The 16149-nt window shown below is 52.6% G+C and overlaps 1 protein-coding gene across 1 annotated transcript; it reads right to left on the bottom strand.

Annotated features, from left to right (window-relative positions):
• Positions 1 to 1181: 1181 nt before the first annotated feature.
• On the bottom strand, positions 1182 to 6363 carry LOC144717993 (neuronal vesicle trafficking-associated protein 1-like). Its single transcript, XM_078593850.1, has 4 exons — positions 6180 to 6363; positions 5927 to 6034; positions 4985 to 5095; positions 1182 to 1747 (listed from the first exon to the last, which is right to left on the bottom strand). The coding sequence occupies exons 1-4, from the start codon at positions 6327 to 6329 to the stop codon at positions 1568 to 1570; spliced, it is 549 nt and encodes a 182-aa protein (XP_078449976.1). The 5' UTR covers positions 6330 to 6363; the 3' UTR covers positions 1182 to 1567.
• Positions 6364 to 16149: the final 9786 nt, after the last annotated feature.

Genomic DNA, 16149 nt, shown 5'->3' on the forward strand with positions numbered 1-16149 from the left:
GTTAATAACTACCTTCATTTCAGCACCCCCCCCCCGCCTCAAACTTCACTTGGATTAAAGTCTCGTGTTTGTATGTCTCTTTGTTTAAACAGACAGTGGCTGAGCACAGGGCCCCAATGCCCAGCCCGCCAAGCGGCCAGCAACAAGCAGCACTATCGGAGTGGTTAATATAGAATAGTGAACGCGTTTCTTGAGTTGAGCACGGTTATGATGGTGATCGGAGCCGAGGCGAGAGACACGACGACGACTGTCGAGGACTGTCGAGGGAATTCAAAAGTGGAGCAGTGCGAGGTGGCCTGCAGTTTGCCGAGTGAGTGGGTGGGTGGGTGAGTGGGTGGGTGGGTGAGTGGGTGGGTGGGTGGGTGAGTGGGTGAGTGAGTGGGTGGGTGGGTGGGTGAGTGGGTGGGTGGGTGGGTGAGTGGGTGAGTGGGTGGGTGGGTGAGTGGGTGGGTGGGTGGGTGAGTGAGTGAGTGGGTGGGTGGGTGAGTGGGTGGGTGGGTGGGTGGGTGAGTGGGTGGGTGAGTGGGTGGGTGGGTGGGTGAGTGGGTGAGTGAGTGGGTGGGTGGGTGAGTGGGTGGGTGGGTGAGTGAGTGAGTGGGTGGGTGGGTGAGTGGGTGGGTGGGCTGTCATGAAATTGTCTTTTCCGAGACCAAGGTGCTCTGCAAACCTCCTGGCTACCATCAAAGGTTTGTACACAAAGCCATACAAATATACAAACACAGACATCATTTCAACCGTGATGAGGGTTACAAACTGAGTAATCATTGGAAAGATGTGATTAACCATGCAAAAAAGATGTAACTACACTTATTTGGATCATCTTATTTGACAGACAACTATTACAGGTTATTGATAAACAGCCAGTTTGTTGTTTTACCAGTTTAGTTTTTACTTGCTTTCTTTTTTCACACTTTTGTTATGTATGCTAGGTGTTAGTTACAAACCGCACCTCTCCATAACAAAGGCTCAGTCCTTTGTTATGCAGTCTATTCTTAGTCTTAAGCCTCACCTTACCATATTAATAAAAAGTGTGCTGTTCCTGGCCCTTCCCCCCTCAACCATTATATATACGGGGTGGTATTTCTTGTGATCTCTCATTTACTTGATACAGCTGTCGTGGCTGTGACGGTTCCACCTGAAGACGGAGGCTTGTGTTGCTTCCGAAACGTCGTGAATTTTTGATTTTGTTTTATTTTACTTTTATTAATTTAAATTTTTTACCTACGTGACTTTACCAAAAAAACCTAAGAATATGGTAGTAGCGATAAAATAGTGACATGCAGATGAGTGAGTAGGTGAGTAAATGTATGAGTGGGTGACGAAGGGGTGAGGGAGTGTTTCAGTGGGCGAGTGGTAGTCTGGTCGTCCGAGTCCTCGACAATGGTGGGGGAATTGATGTGTGAAGTCCACGTGTAGTAGCTATAGCAGAGTGATGTGGAGGTGAGTGAGTAGGTGATCGAGTGAGTGTAGCCAGGCATGAGTGGGGTGCTGGTGATGATGAGGATGATGATGCGGGGGATGAATCTGGCTCCACCGTGCCACCATCACCACCGCCCGCGGGGCCCTCCTAGCCGGCGCCGTTGTGTTGCCTGCTGTGCGTGAAGAGCGACGCGATCCAAGGAGAGACGGAGCGTGGCAGCGTGGAGCGGGAATGCGCCGAGTGGGCCACGAGCGAGTAGAAGCGAGCGTCGAGGCTCCCCGCCCCCCCCCCAGAGTGGACGGCGCCCCCCGGCACGCAGCGATTGTGCTGCACACGCGGCACACACGGGGAGAGAGGTGAGACTCGACAGGAGACTTGGGTGGCATCTACAACACCTTGCAAGAGCACCCCCAGTGGCAGCTGGCCCTGTGTGCTACGAGGTGTCATCCCTACTGAGGAACTTGCAGCGTAATTCCCGCAAATTTGGGCCCATGACGCCGGCACACAATTGCCAACCTGTTTCGAATGACGCCACGGGATCGTTAACATCCACCGAGAGTGAAGCAGACGGCTTGAAGTAATGTATGGTTAATGCAGTTGTCCCATGGATAAATGTGCTCCGGCCATGGGAATGTGGAATTTATACCAGTGGCTCTGCGCGGCTGTAAACGCGAGGCGAGCACCGATGCCTCGCTGCTCGTCGCGTGAGCCTCCTGCGCCAATCAACACCGCAGCCTCTGCGGACATCAGCGCTGTGCGTGTGCCGACACAGATCGCTGAGACGCACACAGAGATCCCGTGTCGCCTACACAAGCTGTTGGGGCAAGTTCTGTTGGCGAACACCTATTACGGCTGGCACGGCACACGGGGGGTTGGGTGTACCCACACTTTACCCCACCGCACACTGCACCAGATACCCATTTCGACCGAGGCGAGGTCCAGGACCGGTTCAGATATTCGTCGCTGATGTTGGCTGTTGTCAGGAACAGATCTCGGGTCGCTGGGTTCGTAGCGCGATGGGCTAACCACTGGGTCGCCTTTCCCACACACGCACGCACGCTGGGCTATCACTCTGCCCTGAGTGCGACATGAATGCGCACATTAGCTGAAATGGCATTGGAGGGAATGAGAGGAGGGGTGCAGGATTTATGGGACGATGGTTTTACTGAGCGTGGGTCGTCTCCTAAATCTCGTAGCGCCCTGACGCGGCCACTGTGAACATTGTGAGAGAGACGCTCTCAGGACCATGACCAGCGACGACCGGGAGCGCCGCAAGACAGAATCGCCCTGCCGCTCCTGGAGATCATCACCCTGCCGCTCCGGGAGACCATCACCCTGCCACTCTAGAGATCATCACCCTGCCACTCTAGAGACCATCACCCTGCCACTCTAGAGACCATCACCCTGCCACTCTAGAGACCATCACCCTGCCACTCTAGAGACCATCACCCTGCCACTCTAGAGACCATCACCCTGCCGCTCTAGAGACCATCACCCTGCCACTCTAGAGACCATCACCCTGCCACTCTAGAGACCATTACCCTGCCGCTCCTGGAGATCATCGCCCTGCCACTCTAGAAACCATCACCCTGCCACTCTAGAGACCATCACCCTGCCACTCTAGAGACCATCACCCTGCCGCTCTAGAGACCATCACCCTTCCACTCTAGAGACCATCACCCTGCCACTCTAGAAACCATCACCCTGCCACTCTAGAGACCATCACCCTGCCGCTCTACAGACCATCACCCTGCCACTCTAGAGACCATCACCCTGCCACTCTAGAGACCATCACCCTGCCACTCTAGAGACCATCACCCTGCCACTCTAGAGACCATCACCCTGCCGCTCTACAGACCATCACCCTGCCGCTCTAGAGACCATCACCCTGCCGCTCTAGAGACCATCATCCTGCCGCTCTAGAGACCATCATCCTGCCGCTCTAGAGACCATCACCCTGCCGCTCTAGAGACCATCATCCTGCCACTCTAGAGACCATCATCCTGCCACTCTAGAGACCATCACCCTGCCGCTCTAGAGACCATCACCCTGCCACTCTAGAGACCATCGCCCTGCCACTCTAGAGACCATCACCCTGCCACTCTAGAGACCATCACCCTGCCGCTCTAGAGACCATCACCCTGCCGCTCTAGAGACCATCACCCTGCCACTCTAGAGACCATCACCCTGCCACTCTAGAGACCATCACCCTGCCACTCTAGAGACCATCACCCTGCCACTCTAGAGACCATCACCCTGCCACTCTAGAGACCATCACCCTGCCACTCTAGAGACCATCACCCTGCCACTCTAGAGACCATCACCCTGCCGCTCTAGAGACCATCACCCTGCCACTCTGGAGACCATCACCCTGCCACTCTAGAGACCATCACCCTGCCACTCTAGAGACCATCACCCTGCCACTCTAGAGACCATCACCCTGCCGCTCTAGAGACCATCACCCTGCCACTCTAGAGACCATCACCCTGCCGCTTTAGAGACCATCACCCTGCCACTCTAGAGACCATCACCCTGCCGCTTTAGAGACCATCACCCTGCCGCTCTAGAGACCATCACCCTGCCGCTTTAGAGACCATCACCCTGCCGCTTTAGAGACCATCACCCTGCCACTCTAGAGACCATCACCCTGCCGCTTTAGAGACCATCACCCTGCCGCTCTAGAGACCATCACCCTGCCGCTTTAGAGACCATCACCCTGCCGCTTTAGAGACCATCACCCTGCCGCTTTAGAGACCATCACCCTGCCGCTTTAGAGACCATCACCCTGCCACTCTAGAGACCATCACCCTGCCACTCTAGAGACCATCACCCTGCCGCTCTAGAGACCATCACCCTGCCGCTCGAGAGACCATCACCCTGCCACTCTAGAGACCATCACCCTGCCGCTCTAGAGACCATCACCCTGCCGCTTTAGAGACCATCACCCTGCCGCTCTAGAGACCATCACCCTGCCGCTCGAGAGACCATCACCCTGCCACTCTACAGACTATCACCCTGCCACTCTAGAGACCATCACCCTGCCACTCTAGAGACCATCACCCTGCCACTCTAGAGACCATCACCCTGCCATTCTAGAGACCATCACCCTGCCACTCTAGAGACCATCACCCTGCCACTCTAGAGACCATCACCCTGCCACTCTACAGACTATCACCCTGCCACTCTAGAGACCATCACCCTGCCGCTCTAGAGACCATCACCCTGCCACTCTAGAGACCATCACCCTGCCATTCTAGAGACCATCACCCTGCCACTCTAGAGACCATCACCCTGCCACTCTAGAGACCATCACCCTGCCGCTCTAGATACCATCACCCTGCCACTCTAGAGACCATCACCCTGCCACTCTACAGACCATCACCCTGCCACTCTAGAGACCATCACCCTGCCGCTCCGGGAGACCATCACCCTGCCACTCTAGAGACCATCACCCTGCCACTCTAGAGACCATCATCCTGCCACTCTAGAGACCATCACCCTGCCACTCTAGAGTCCCGGCCGTTACGAACCTCCTCTTTTTCCTCGTCCACCTGGGTTTTATACCTTGACGATGAAGCCCTCGGGGCAGGCCTGGTCGTAGCGGTAGACCTTGTAGACGACGAGGAACACGACGCAGGAGAGAAACGCGAGCGCGAAGAAGATCAGCACCGTGGCCTGCGCACGCACAGAGACAAAGGTTCCCCGCTTGGCCATACAGACTATGGGGCAAGGGCTGTTCGCGAGCACGGCACACGAAGGAGTGGGTGGCCAACACGCCCGGTCGCCTTTGTCTGCCCGGTGCTGATGTTTACACAGGGCACCAGGTGCAGTAATCATTTGGGGCAGAGTCTACCTAAGGGAGATCCAGAACCCCCCGCACCTCCGATTACCACGGTTGGCTACGTACGGTGCGAAAGAAATTCATCACACATACAACCAGCTCAAATATTCTCAAATGATATTGTTTATAAGTGGGACGCGAAATCGGCTCGCCAGGTTGGTAGTTCAGTGCACGAACTGCTGCACGACTGCTCTCCACGCAGAGCCGCGTTCTGCGGGTCCACGCACGCGACGCCATCGCCTCCTCCTCCTCCTGCTGCTGCTGCTGCCAGTCCCCGTCAGAGCCCCCCTCGCCACCGCCTGGCGGCCTGAGGTCTCCTGACGTCTCCTGAGGTCTCCTGGGCACCCTTAGTCCTCTGTTCTCGAGGTGCCACTCCAACGCTCGTTTCGTCCCCTGCCCACGTGTCCCGCCTACCACGATCTCCTCCTGACCACGTGGGTACATCTCTCCTGACCACGTGGGTACATCTCTCCTGCCACCTCCTGTCGCCAGCCTCCTCGTACGAGGCAGGGGCCAGAGGACAACCCCCCCCCCCCCCCTCGGTTACAGCTGCTGCCCTCTCAGCTGCAGCTCCTCAGCGTTGGCTCCGCTTTATTTGTACTCATCATCTCCTCGTCCCCCCCCCCCCCCACTTTGCCCCCCACTGGGAGTTTAAAGGGCGACACCTTGAATCTGTCGGAGGCCGCCTCTCCGATGTCGATGGTGAGCTCCGTGACACGGTGCAGGCGGCCATCGCGCGCCGGGTCGAACGCCGTGCGCGTCTTCACGGGGCTCTGCAGATGGGGTGGGAGTCAAAGTCACTCCCTGCTCTCATGGTCGATTACTTCACGTCCACTCCCACGTGCTCCACCTACCCTACTTCGTCTACCTCCCCCACCTCCTTCTCTAGCACCCCCATCAACACCCCCACCTCGTTACCTCCTCGCACACGGAGTGCTCGAGCTGCTCCACGTCGAGGACGGTGAGGCCCGGCGGGGGCCCCCCACCCTGGGGAGGGGCCCCCCCCCCCTCCTGGCTCCCCTTGGGCTCCTTGGGCTCTTTGACTCGCGGTTTCCCGAGCTGCACCATGGTGCTGCTGGTGGCGACGAGGAGGAGGAGCAGTGAATCCTGTCCACATCGTCATCATGCACATCAGCGGGGTCGTCGTTATACAACAGCGGTCACACAGGGCTGGACAGTGTGCCATGGAGAAGGGCCGATGCTCGACTATTAATGTTCTTGTAAGGCCACGCGCACACACGGGGCGATGTTATTGACAAGGAGTGTGTTGAGTTATTTGTGCACCTTTGCTAATGCAGTAGCATCTAATCATGATGTGTTTCATTGTTGGATAGGGGGGTTCGAGGTGATTGAACAGTCAGCTCCTGTCTACAAATGCGTATCTCTCCGCTCCTCCATTGTCCATTTCGCAATCTTGGTGGAGTTTTAACATTCCGGAGATGTCTAAATTCCAGCAGATCTGTACGCGTTTCCGCGGATTTCTAAATCCCAGATTATCTGTATGCGCTTCCGCGGATTTCTAAATCCCAGCTGCTCTGTATACGCTCCTTCAGATTTCTAAATCCCAGCTGGTCTGTATGTGCTTCCGCGGATTTTAAAATCCCAGCTGGTTTGTAAACGCTTCTTCAGATTTCTAAATCCCAGCAGATCTTTATGCGCTTCCGCGGATTTCTAAATCCTAGCTGCTCTGTATGCGCTCCTGCAGATTTCTAAATCCCAGCCGATCTGTATGCATTCCCTCGGATTTCTAAATCCCATATGATCTGTGCTTCCGCGGATTTCTACACCCCAGCTGATCTGTATGCGACGCGCGGCGGAGGCCAAATCCACACTGAGAACAAAAGATGAATGTAGAAAATATTTGGAGGGGGAGAAATATTACAGGGAGGGAGATGTGGCAGCAAGGTGTGTTGAGGGAGGTGTGGCGATTCAAGATGCGGGATAGAGTGCACTGTATGGAGGGAAATTAGAGATGTATGCAGAGGTAGACGCGTGGAATGGAAGATGTGTAGGGATGTATGTAGGGAGATGTATGAGAGATGTGTTGGGGAGATGTGTTAGAGAGATGGGTGGGAGAGATGGGTGGGAGAGAGATGGGTGGGAGAGAGATGTGTTGGGGAGAGATGGGTGGGAGAGATGGGTGGGAGAGATGGGTGGAAGAGAGATGGGTGGGAGAGAGATGGGTGGGATAGAGAGATGGGTGTTAGAGAGATGGGTGGGAGAGAGATGGGTGGGAGAGAGATGGGTGGGAGAGAGATGGGTGTTAGAGAGATGGGTGTTGGGGAGATGGGTGGGAGAGAGATGTGTTGGGGAGATGGGTGTTAGAGAGATGGGTGGGAGAGATGGGTGGGAGAGAGATGGGTGGGAGAGAGATGTGTTGGGGAGAGATGGGTGGGAGAGATGGTGGGAGAGATGGGTGGAAGAGAGATGGGTGGGAGAGAGATGTGTTGGGGAGAGATGGGTGGGAGAGATGTGTGGGAGAGAGATGGGTGGGATAGAGAGATGGGTGTTAGAGAGATGGGTGGGAGAGAGATGGGTGGGAGAGAGATGTGTTGGGGAAAGATGGGTGGGAGAGAGATCTGTTGGAGAGATGGGTGTTAGAGAGATGGGTGGGAGAGAGATGGGTGGGAGAGAGATGGGTGTTGGGGAGATGGGTGTTAGAGAGATGGGTGGGAGAGAGATTGGTGGGAGAGAGATGTGTGGGAGAGAGATGTGTTGGGGAGATGGGTGGGAGAGAGATGGGTGGGAGAGAGATTGGTGGGAGAGAGATGTGTGGGAGAGAGATGTGTTGGGGAGATGGGTGGGAGAGAGATGTGTTGGGGAGATGGGTGGGAGAAATGGGTGGGAGAGATGGGTGGGAGAGAGATGTGTTGGGGAGATGGGTGGGAGAGATGGGTGGGAGAGAGATGGGTGGGAGAGATGGGTGGGAGAGAGATCTGTTGGGGAGATGGGTGGGAGAGAGATGGGTGGGAGAGAGATGGGTGGGAGAGAGATGTGTTGGAGAGAGATGGGTGTTAGAGAGATGGGTGTTCGAAAGAGATGTGTTGGAGAGAGATGGGTGGGAGAGAGATGGGTGTTAGAGAGATGGGTGTTCGAGAGAGATGTGTTGGAGAGAGATGTGTTGGAGAGATGGGTGTTAGAGAGATGGGTGTTCGAGAGAGATGTGTTGGAGAGAGATGGGTGGGAGAGAGATGGGTGGGAGAGAGATCTGTTGGGGAGATGGGTGTTAGAGAGATGGGTGTTCGAGAGAGATGTGTTGGAGAGAGATGGGTGGGAGAGAGATGGGTGTTAGAGAGATGTGTTAGAGAGATGTGTTGGAGAGAGATGTGTTGGAGAGAGATGTGTTAGAGAGAGATGGGTGTTAGAGAGATGGGTGTTGGAGCAAGCTGTGGGAGAGGGAGGGCTGAGCACAATGCGCAGCGACGCGCGCTGCATCCACAATCAGTGAATACACAGACACACACAATGTACACACACACTGTACACACAATGTACACACACACACACAATGTACACACACAATACACACACACACAATGTACACACACACACAATGTACACACACACAATGTACACACACACAATGTACACACACACACAATGTACACACACACACACAATGTACACACACACAATGTACACACACACAATGTACACACAAACACAATGTACACACACACACACAATGTACACACACACACAATGTACACACACACACAATGTACACACACACAATGTACACACACACAATATACACACACACACAATGTACACACACACACAATGTACACACAATGTACACACACACAATGTACACACAATGTACACACACACAATGTACACACAATGTACACACACAATGTACACACACAATGTACACACACACACAATGTACACACACACAATGTACACACATAATGTACACACACACATAATGTACACACACACAATGTACACACACACAATGTACACACACACACACAATGTACACACAATGTACACACACACACACAATGTACACACAATGTACACACACACAATGTACACACACACACACAATGTACACACAATGTACACACACACACACAATGTACACACAATGTACACACACACACAATGTACACACACACACACAATGTACACACACACACACAATGTACACACAATGTACACACACACAATGTACACACACACACAATCTACACACAATGTACACACACACACAATGTACACACACACAATGTACACACACACACACACACAATGTACACACAGACACAATATACACACACACACAATGTACACACACACACAATATACACACACACAATGTACACACACACACACACAATATACACACACACACACAATGTACACACACACAATATACACACACACAATGCACACACACACACAATATACACACACAATGTACACACAATGTACACACACACACAATGTACACACACACACACAATGTACACACACACACACAATGTACACACAATGTACACACACACAATGTACACACACACAATCTACACACAATGTACACACACACACAATGTACACACACACAATGTACACACACACACACAATGTACACACAGACACAATATACACACACACACAATGTACACACACACACAATATACACACACAATGTACACACACACACACACAATATACACACACACACACAATGTACACACACACAATATACACACACACACACAATGCACACACACACACAATATACACACACAATGTACACACACACACAATATACACACACACACACAATGTACACACACACACAATGTACACACACACACAATGTACACACAAACACGGTGTACACACACACGGTATACACACACACACACAATGTACACACACACGGTGTACACACACACGGTGTACACACAGACACACACAATGTACACACACACACACAATATACACAAACACGGTGTACACACACACTGTGTACAGACACACACACACGGTGCACACACACGGTGTACACACAGACACACACAATGTACACACACACACAATGTACACACACACACACAATGTACACACACACACACAATGTACACACAATGTACACACACACAATGTACACACACACACAATCTACACACAATGTACACACACACACAATGTACACACACACAATGTACACACACACACACACAATGTACACACAGACACAATATACACACACACACACAATGTACACACACACACAATATACACACACAATGTACACACACACACACAATATACACACACACACACAATGTACACACACACAATATACACACACACACACAATGCACACACACACACAATATACACACACAATGTACACACACACACACAATATACACACACACACACAATGTACACACACACACAATGTACACACACACACACAATGTACACACAAACACGGTGTACACACACACGGTATACACACACACACACAATGTACACACACACGGTGTACACACACACGGTGTACACACACACGGTGTACACACAGACACACACAATGTACACACACACACACAATATACACAAACACGGTGTACACACACACTGTGTACAGACACACACACACGGTGCACACACACACGGTGTACACACAGACACACACAATGTACACACACACACAATATACACACAAACACGGTGTAGACACACACGGTGTACACACACACAAACAATGTACACACACACACAATGTACACACACACAATGTACACACATACACGGTGTACACTCACACACAATGTACACACAGACACAATGTACACATAGACACACGGTGTACACACACACACGATGTACACACACAGTGTACATATACACAGTGTACACATACACACACGGTGCACACACAGTATACATACACACACATGGATGTCACGGAACAGACCCAGATGCCCAGGGTTCACTGACCAAGACGACTGACAGATTCACCACCTGTGCTCCCCACTGCGCCAACTTTCTGCGTTTTAGACGCCCGGCGCTCCGCTCATTGTTGTGAGCATTGCTCCTCTGCCCTCTGCTGTTGTTGAAGGGCAACTGCCTCCCACTTTCCAGAAGCGTCCTTCACGAACCTCATTCACAGAGGCCGATCTTGACACCGCTGGAACCGGTCATCGGCAAGTCCACTCAGCTCCACGTCCCCTGTACCGCATCAGCTCATATCTTTTCTCGCCCATGCCGCGCCCGTTTAACCCCCTCGATCCGGCCAAACAGAAGCTGCTTGGGCATGCAGTGGCTGGGCATGGGGCTAAATGGTCCAGCCAATCAGCCTCGCTTGCCAGAGGAGCTCACTGATGGAACTGTCCAGATCTTTCAAGGATCTGGAAGCTCCTCACACAATCCAGTCTGGTTAAACCCAGGATGGATTGTAGGCAGGCTAGCATGAATGTTTCAAACCGGCGCAGATGTTCCTTTACAGGGCTCCACGTTTTACAAGCATAGAGAAGGAAGGGCATAACCGTGGCTGAGAAGATCCAGTACGCCGTTTAGAGCGACAGACAAGGTAGCTTCAACACAGCGGCACGCAGCTGGTGAAAGATAACGCCGCTCGACTGGTTCCGAGCGAGACCTCAGACGCCAAACTGGAGCTCGTGATAAGCACGCACGCGGTGCACGCACGCGGTGCACGCACGCGGTGCACGCACACACGCACGCGGTGCACGCACGCGGTGCACGCACACACGCACGCGGTGTACGCACACATGCACGCGGTGCACGCACGCACGCGGTGCACGCACACACGCACGCGGTGCACGCACACACGCACGCGGTGCACGCACGCGGTGTACGCACACACGCACGCGGTGTACGCACACACGCACAGGGTACCGACTTGGATTTCTCAAATCGTATTTTTTCACATTAGCGACCACCGAATGGGGGAACAGCTGTTACAGGTTCGCTAGAAATGTCTCGCTTGAGCGTCACACAAAGCGTGTCCTCCTCCTCCTCGACTGAGACTTACGAAGTAAGAAGACATCGTTGTTGTCGTTATCCAGCAAACCTTCACCGGCATCTTCTAAACGGTGAATGCGACACACAACTGCGGTGGTAGCGGTTCGCAGCGCACCGCGGACTCGCAGCGCAGATGAGCACGGAGGCTTTCGCGACCAACGTGCGACAGATCGCAGCGCAGAGATGGCCGCTTCGGCTCCATCTCCAGGCGCGGCAGCTGAGACGATGGCGCAAGGACCTCACCCCCCCCCCCCCCCCGTGTGGTGGGGGGGGGCACGCCCACGAGTCCCACTCACAATCCACTGGCGACGATTACCGGTTCCTCACTTCGGATCTGGTAACCCATTCTCACAACGGTTACCGGTTTACTGGTAATACATACAAACAACAAGACAACGATCCCCCGTATAGTCTCAACAGACTGTTGGGACAAGTGTTGTGAGCGAGCATCTATGGAGATCGGAACGGCGCACGAGGCGGTCGGTGGGCAGCACAACGCACGGCCACCTTTGTCTCCCTAGTGGCGATGTTTATATACCGCACCAGATATAAATTTGAGAGCTGAGTCGACCTAGGGGACGCCCAGGACCGGTTCTGATAATCGTTACTGCTGTTGGCCGGGCGTTGCGGCCTTTGTCTTTGCTTTAATATATTATGTTGTGTCTTGCTATACAGAAAATAACAGGTCCAATCATAATAACAACGAGGAGTGCACCCTGGTCTATTTTACGTGGATGGCCAGTCACCCGAAACGTCGAAGTATTAAAATAAATAATAATTTGTCATGGATCTGTCATCATGTGTGAGGTGTACACTCTACGTTCGAGTGTATGCATATCTTTGCGCATGATATAGGTGCGTGCGTGTCTGCATACATGCGCACATGTGATCTCGATGTGTACGTGCATGTATTAACATGCGTGCGTCTGTATTGGTGTCGCACGTCATAGGCGGGTGTGCACGTTTATACGTTCGCTCGGTGCATGCATATAGTATGCGTACTATGGGCGTATGTTGTGTGTGTGAACGAGCATGCATGCCACACACGCGTGCATGTATACTACATGCACGCGGGTGTTGATGTATGCATCTCCTAAGCCGGTGTGCGGCTCTGTGTCCATACGTGTGTACGCTAGGTGTACGCATGTTATTCGTATGTTCTAGGCGTGTTTGTGCGTTTGCTATACATGTCGCGCTGTGCGCGTCTCACCGCGACGAGGAGACGGGGAGAGCCGCGGGGAAAGAGATCCAGAAGCAGAGTCGCAGCGCCCAGAGAGAGGGTGAGGGGGAGGGAGAGAGCGGGCGAGATCAAGAGAGGGGGGGGGGACAGAGAGGATGAGAGAGGTGGGAAGAGAGAGGGAGGGTTTAGACTTCATAGACAGAAGCGCGTGGGCAGCGGGAGAGAGAGTGGAGAGAAGGTGGGAGGAGAAGAGGGAGAGAGAGATGGAGAGGGGTGAGGGGAGAGGGGTGAAGAGAGAGGACAACGTGGGGGGAGAGAGAGGTGAGGGAAAGAGTCGAGACGGGGAGTCGGAGACGGAGGAGGTGGGGGCGATCGAGAGGGAGCAAGAATAGAAGAGAGAGTTCGAGGGGTAGAGAGGGAATGGGAGCGAGGAGGGGGGGATCAGCAGTCTTCTCCCTCGCATCCACACCCCCATGCACACCCCCATCCACACCCCCATCCACACCCCCATGCACACCCCCATCCACACCCCCATGCACACCCCCATCCACACCCCCATCCACACCCCCATGCACACCCCCATCCACACCCCCATGCACACCCCCATGCACACCCCCATCCACACCCCCATGCACACCCCCATGCACACCCCCATGCACACCGCTCGGAGGGCCGTGCCGTGCCCGTGTGAGTGAATATATGAATTGGTGGGGAAATTAGTGAATGCGTGAATGTAGTATTTGGTGAGTGACCTGCTGAGGCATGTGACTGGGTGAGTGGATATGTGCGTGAGTGCGTACATGTCTTAATTGTTGAGTGGATGTATGAATGGGTGGGTGTATTGATTGGTGAGTAACCTAGTGAGTGTATGAATGGGTGACTGGGTGACTGAGCGTGTGAATGGGTGATTTTAGTGAGCATATTTATTGGCGAGGGGGTTGATTTTGAATGAGTCCCTCGGTTGATTTTGAATGAACCAATCATTCGAGAGGACATTTAAAGGGTCACTGTATATCTCATCTGAACATTCGTTCATGTGCACCTGCGCAATTCATTCCCTGTGCGCATTGCGCGTGTCGTGGTTAAATATAGAACCCGTGTTAATATTTATATATATATACACGTATATATATGGCAAGATGTGTGTAGAGATGTGTGGGGAGCCGTAGCGCGCTGCGCTAAATATCTGAACCGGTCCTGGGCCTCATCTAGGTCGACTCAGCCTCAAATGAGTACCTGGTGTGGTGTGAAAACATCACCACTGGGTGCTCGCTAACAGCACTTGAGATCGCTGTGTAAAGTGCACACAGTATATATATGTGTGTGTGGTGTGGGATGTTGTTATCACTTCACATCTTTCACCTCAAATATCCCTTGAGACGGAGGGTCTCGTGTGCGAACACGCAATGACACGTACACAAAAAGACAAAGATCTCTCGTGTCGCCTTCACAGACTATTGGGGCCAGTGCTGTTAGCGAGCAGCACCGATGAAGGCCAGCACGGCACACGAGAGGGTGGTTGGCCAACACCACGCCCGGCCGCCTTTTTCTCCCCAGTGGCGATGTTTATATACCACACCAGGTACTCGTTTAACGCTGAGTCGACCTAGGGGAGGCCCAGGGCCGGTTCAGATAATCGTCACCGGTGTTGGCCGTGAGCGGGAATCGAACTCGGGTCAGCAGGTTCGTAGCGCAGCGCGCTAACCGCTACACTACCGCTACACAAACATACATTGCAAAAACGTAAGGACGCGTAAACAACCATTTTAAATCTGTAACATATTCATAATTCAGAAGAATGCACGCACAAGTGAATTCTTCACGGTGTGCGTGCATTCTTCACGATGTACGTGCATTCTTCACGGGGTGCGTGCATTCTTCACGGTGTGCGTGCATTCTTCACGGTGTGCGTGCCTTCTTCACGGTGTGCGTGCCTTCTTCACGATCGGTGCTCGCGAACAGCGCGCGCGGCCCTGCAGCGCGCGCCAATTCGTTCGCTGCGAGTCCCGCAGCTGCGTCCGTGGGGGGCGAGGGGTCGCCTCGTTCAGTCACCCCCAGCGGGGCGGGGGGCGGGGTGGTGGTGATGTCCATTGCGCGATGACAGTGATGGTAATAATGACGGTGTCTGTGGCCTGGTGATGCATTGATGGTGATGATGATGTCTATTGAGTGATGGTGATGATGATGTCTGTTGAGTGATGGTGATGCTTGTTGTCGTTGATGACGATGTCAAATAATTATGGTGTTGATGTTCATTGGTAATTAATTGATTATAACGTTCAATGAGTGATGTTGCTGTCGATGGAAGATGATGTCAGTTGATTATTAATGATTTATTATCATAATGATGATGGTTGTGATGTTTATGATTGTGACGCTGTCTATTTAATTATTAAAATGATCATGAAGCTGTTTATTAAGGATGAAGATGGTTGAGATGATGTTGATTGGTTATGAACCCATGATGCTGCCTATTGATTAATGGTGATGATTGTGAACGATGATAGATGATGACAGTGCATATTTATGATAAGGATGATTCCGATTGATGTCGATGATTATGATGATGCCTCTTATTGATGACTCAACACGTGGGTTTTCGCAGCCAGAGTTATAACTCGTAATTCATTCATTGGTTAGGCTACGTGATGATGGTATTATTTAGGAAAGCACTGATATGATCATCATTAC

The sequence above is a fragment of the Lampetra planeri genome, chromosome 4 (assembly GCF_965212315.1).
Source record: "Lampetra planeri chromosome 4, kcLamPlan1.2.h2, whole genome shotgun sequence".
NCBI lineage: Eukaryota > Metazoa > Chordata > Hyperoartia > Petromyzontiformes > Petromyzontidae > Lampetra > Lampetra planeri.